General features: G+C 42.1%; 1 protein-coding gene across 1 annotated transcript; it reads right to left on the bottom strand.

Moving 5' to 3' along the window:
- Nucleotides 1–492: 492 nt before the first annotated feature.
- Nucleotides 493–2,478, bottom strand: LOC108484780 (uncharacterized). The gene is made up of 2 exons (XM_017788683.1): nt 2,105–2,478; nt 493–2,017 (listed from the first exon to the last, which is right to left on the bottom strand). Exons 1-2 carry the CDS (start codon nt 2,476–2,478, stop codon nt 493–495), a joined length of 1,899 nt encoding a protein of 632 aa, XP_017644172.1.
- Nucleotides 2,479–4,486: the final 2,008 nt, after the last annotated feature.

Genomic DNA, 4,486 nt, shown 5'->3' with positions numbered 1-4,486 from the left:
GGATCTGCTCCTCTTCTCGCTCCACCATCCTTAACAAATTGGGAGATAAACCACAATCCTCGTCCTCTTCAAAATCCTGAAGTCCCTCAAAGCACATGTCTTGCTCGAAAAGAAATTTCGGGCTCGTATCAGCATTACTCATGACGTTGACATCTGGGGGCCTATTATGAGTATAATAGAATACCCAAAGAAAACAAGATGAATAATTCCTTTGTATGTTATGATTGTGTATGAAATAAAAAGGAAGAAAAAATAATTGCTCGAACTGATATATGAAAATGCATTTTTTATTGAAAATAATAATGTTTGAACATGAGCCTATTTCACAAAAGATTCTTATTGTCCCTAGGCTAGAAGACAACAAGTGGGTTTTGAATATTACCCTGTGTTAGCTCTAAAGATTACAAGAATTTCTTCCACAGTCTAGTTATTCAAAACACTCCCAGGCTCATACGGGTAAATGCCCGATAAATTCCTTTCCATTGCTTCCTCTTAAAACGTGGCGTTGATGTTCCAAATTCCTATCACATCCTCGACCATTCCTTCTTTTATCCTCTCCGGTGTAGAATGAATAAACCTTCCAGATACAAATGTTTGGAAAATGTGGGGGAAGTTCATCGGTTCCCACCTGACTTCTGTCTCATTCAATCTTACTCTCCGCTGTTCCTGTTTCCTTTCAAACTCTTTCTTCACTTGGCTTGCATCTAGCCTGAATCCCAAACCGAAGCGATCCCATTTGCCAACCAAGACTGGCATTCTAACTTGTCCACGGAGGTGCCTCCCGAGTCCTTTGCTAGGTAATGCCCCTTTCCCAACTGTCAGTTGCAGGCTCATTTTTGTAGCCCCTAACATCTTAGGTATTGGAATCCTGCTTCCTTCAGCTATAAACATTGCATTTACAAACTTTAATGATCGAAATGAACATTCAACCGCTTCGTTGTCATTCTCTACGTAGGGTGCATCACTGGTAACTGACGCAATAATATCCTCCTTCGCATTTATTATTATTAGCCGACCCTCAGTAACCATCTTTAGCTTCTGGTGCAGCGAGGATGGCACTGCCTTAGCTGAGTGAATCCAAGGTCTTCCTAATAGACAGTTATAGGAAGGCTTAATATCCATCACGAGGAAATCTACCTCGTACGCGTTTGGGTCAATCTGAAGAGGTACCTCTATCCTTCCCATTACTTTTCTTTCTGTGCCATCAAATGCTCTTACTATGTTCTGATACGTCTTCATATGGGAATTGTCTATAGGTAAACGGTTTAACGTAGCCCAAGGCAACACATTTAATGCGAACCCATTATTAACTAGTACTCCGGGTAACGTATACCCCTTGCAACATGTAGTGATATGCAGAGCCTTAGTAGACCCCCTACCCCCTGATGGTATCTCATTATCGCTGAAGGAGATGAAATTGTCAGCACTTATGTTACCGACAAGACGATCCAGTTTGTTAATCGAAATGTCATCCGCAACATAGGTTTCGTTCAACACTTTCATCAATGCGTTGCGGTGGACTTCCAAATTTAACAGCAGAGCCAATATCGATATGCGATCCGGCTGTTGGTGTAGTTGTTCCACAACACTATACTCGCTGTGTCTTAGGAACTTCAAGAACTCTTTGGCTTCATTTTCCATTACTGGCTCATTAACCAGTGGTTCTGATATCTCTACTTCTTGCTTGAGCATGACGGGTTTCCTTTTTACTGGTTCGGCTTTTGTGTTTAGCGTGTTAATCGAACCCTCCTTCTCTGTAACTGCTATACTACAATTATAATTCCAAGACACTCTATGACTATCTTTATAAGGGGAAACTGTTGGCTTCTGGATTATAACTCTTGGTGTAACTCTTACTTCTACTTCACTAACTCTGGGCTTCGAAATAATTATCACTGGACGGTTGGCTCTGCAGCCTTCTTCACTCGACTCTCCTCCTAGAGAGCATACATCCTCCTCTTCGACAGACTTGAGGAACTCCAATTTCTTATTATCTATTAGACCCTGTACTAGGGCCCTGAACTCAATACAATTCTAGATCTCGTGATCTTTCTCATGATGGAACTCACAGTATTTCCATGTATCTTGGATTTTGTCCCTCAACCCCTGCGGGACTAAACCTCTCTTCTGCATTTCCTTCCAAACTAGCTTCAATGGGGTTCTCACCTCCGTGATATTCAGCTTGACTTTCCTCCCCATATTCTCAATTATCGCGTTTACCCTTTTATCAGTATGTTTGGGCAACGGATTTCCCGTACCAGGTGTATCATCAAATTTTACAACACCTGCTTTGATAAGCCTTTCTACACACCTTTTGAACGAGGTACAGTTTTCTATCGAGTACCCCGTAATCCCCACGTGGTATTCGTACTGAGTATTTGCATCATACCATTTAGGGTATGGGGGTTGTAACGGTTCTAAGTGGAAAGGGGCCACTACGTGTGCATCAAATAACTTTTTGTAGAGCTCCCTATACATCACTGGTATGGGAGTGAACTGGAACCTCTCTGTATTCTGCCTTGTATTAGGCTCTCGCCTTGGTGCGGCCTGTTAGCCTGTGACTATCATTCTCGATTGGTTAACCGTGACAGGTTTTGAATACCTTGAGCTCACATTACCTACCTCATTTTCTCTTTTCTTTGGGGCTGACCTTCTTGTGCTTTCTCCCGTTTCTATCTTCCCACATCTTATCACATTTTCTATCATTTCGCCTGACATAATTATGTCTGCGAAACTTTTAGTTGCGCTTCCCAGCATATGATTGATGAAAGGTGCCTTCAATGTATTGACAAACAGCATGGTCGTTTCTTTTTCCAGCAGTGGTGGTTGAACTTGTGTGGCAACTTCCCTCACCTCTGGGCGTACTTCCTAAAACATTCACCCGGTTTCTTCTCCATGTTTTGTAACGTGATCCTGTTAGGTGCGATATCCGTTACATGGCCATATTGCTTCATGAAGGTCTGAGCTAAGTCTTTCCATGATTTGATTTGGGTACAACTTAACTGATTGTACCATTTCGCCGCAGCCCCAATCAAACTATCTTAAAAAAAGTGAATCAACAGCTGATCATTGTTGACATACCCCATCATTCTCCGGTAGAACATTGTAATGTGAGCCTCCGGGCAGCTGGTTCCATTATACCTTTCAAATTCTGGCATTTTGAATTTCGGAGGGAGTACTAAGTCCGGTACCAAACTCAATTCCTTAGCATCAACCCCGCAATAATAATCTGTACCTTCTAATGCCTTGAACCTCTCTTCTAACCACTTGCAATGGTCTTCGAACTGTTTTGGGAGCTCAGCCCTTACTTTTTCCTTTTCTTCAACATCGTCGAGGTCGGGGATAGTTGGTTTTGCCAAATTATCACCCGGATTAGAACTTGAGCCTGTTGGGAGATTCCCTAGTGCTGAAGTACCAGATTGATACTGATGGCTAATATTAACAGACACCTTGGGTGGTTGGGCACTTGCTGGGGCAAATCCAGGAGAATATGTGGAGTCTTCATTGTCGTCCCCGCTATCACCCATAGGGCCTTTTCCCTTGTCAGATCCCCCCTTCAACAGCTGTGTTAGCTGGCTCATCATGTTGTTCTGTGACTCAGCATGTTTTTCTGGGACTCTAGCATTTGATCCTTCATCTCCTGCTGGATCCTAGCCAGCTGTTCTTGCATCTGAGCTTGCAGTTGCTCCTGTATTTGTTCTAATTTCTCTAACCTCTTATCCATATCCCTTGTTTTCCTCCGTGTATAGTAGTGATGTTCTAGGGTAACTAGATAAATTATCACTAATTAATAGGGTTCTTTTGTGTAACTTAATGCATATGATGCGATGTGATGTAAATGTATAAAATGAATGCAAAACTAAGAAGGCGTCAATTCTGATTCAATTTCTTTTAAAAGAACTTTATTGGAAAACAGAAAACTTTACATAAAACAGGTTATATATACGGCCTAGCCCTTATGCCCAAAGTTTTAACTTTCTCGAGAAGCCCAACTAGCTCTCGACCTTGATCTGACTCTAATTCATACTTTACACTTAACACGTCAGCTTGAACTGCTAGAGTTTGCAAATGCTCCGCTACCTCTCGAATTTGAGCCACGGCCTCACCCATGATGCGATCTCTGTCCCTAACCTGGTTCTGAGATCTATGTAGCAGCTCTTTCCAATGCTCATTATCTGACTCAAGAAGTTGAATTTGAAGTTCACGGTTCTGAAGTTCGGTCTCAAGTTCTTCTATCTTCCCTCTCAAATCCTCAATCCTGTTTAAGCTTGCCTTCAGCTCTACTGCAGAGTTGCGACTACGGGATTGATGAAGCGCCATCTCTAACTACTCTACTCGAGCTCTTAACATTTGTTTTTCATTCTGGCTTTTAACCAAACTCTTTTTTAAAATGCTCTCTCGTGCACAAGTATCATGAAATCTTTTTTCCCATTGTTCGGCTTTAGACCTTTCCTCTTGGACCTCTTATCGCTATTGCTCTGACGTC

Source organism: Gossypium arboreum, chromosome 6 (assembly GCF_025698485.1).
Source record: "Gossypium arboreum isolate Shixiya-1 chromosome 6, ASM2569848v2, whole genome shotgun sequence".
In the NCBI taxonomy this organism is placed as follows: domain Eukaryota; kingdom Viridiplantae; phylum Streptophyta; class Magnoliopsida; order Malvales; family Malvaceae; genus Gossypium; species Gossypium arboreum.
This window is presented reverse-complemented; position numbering and strand designations above follow the sequence as displayed.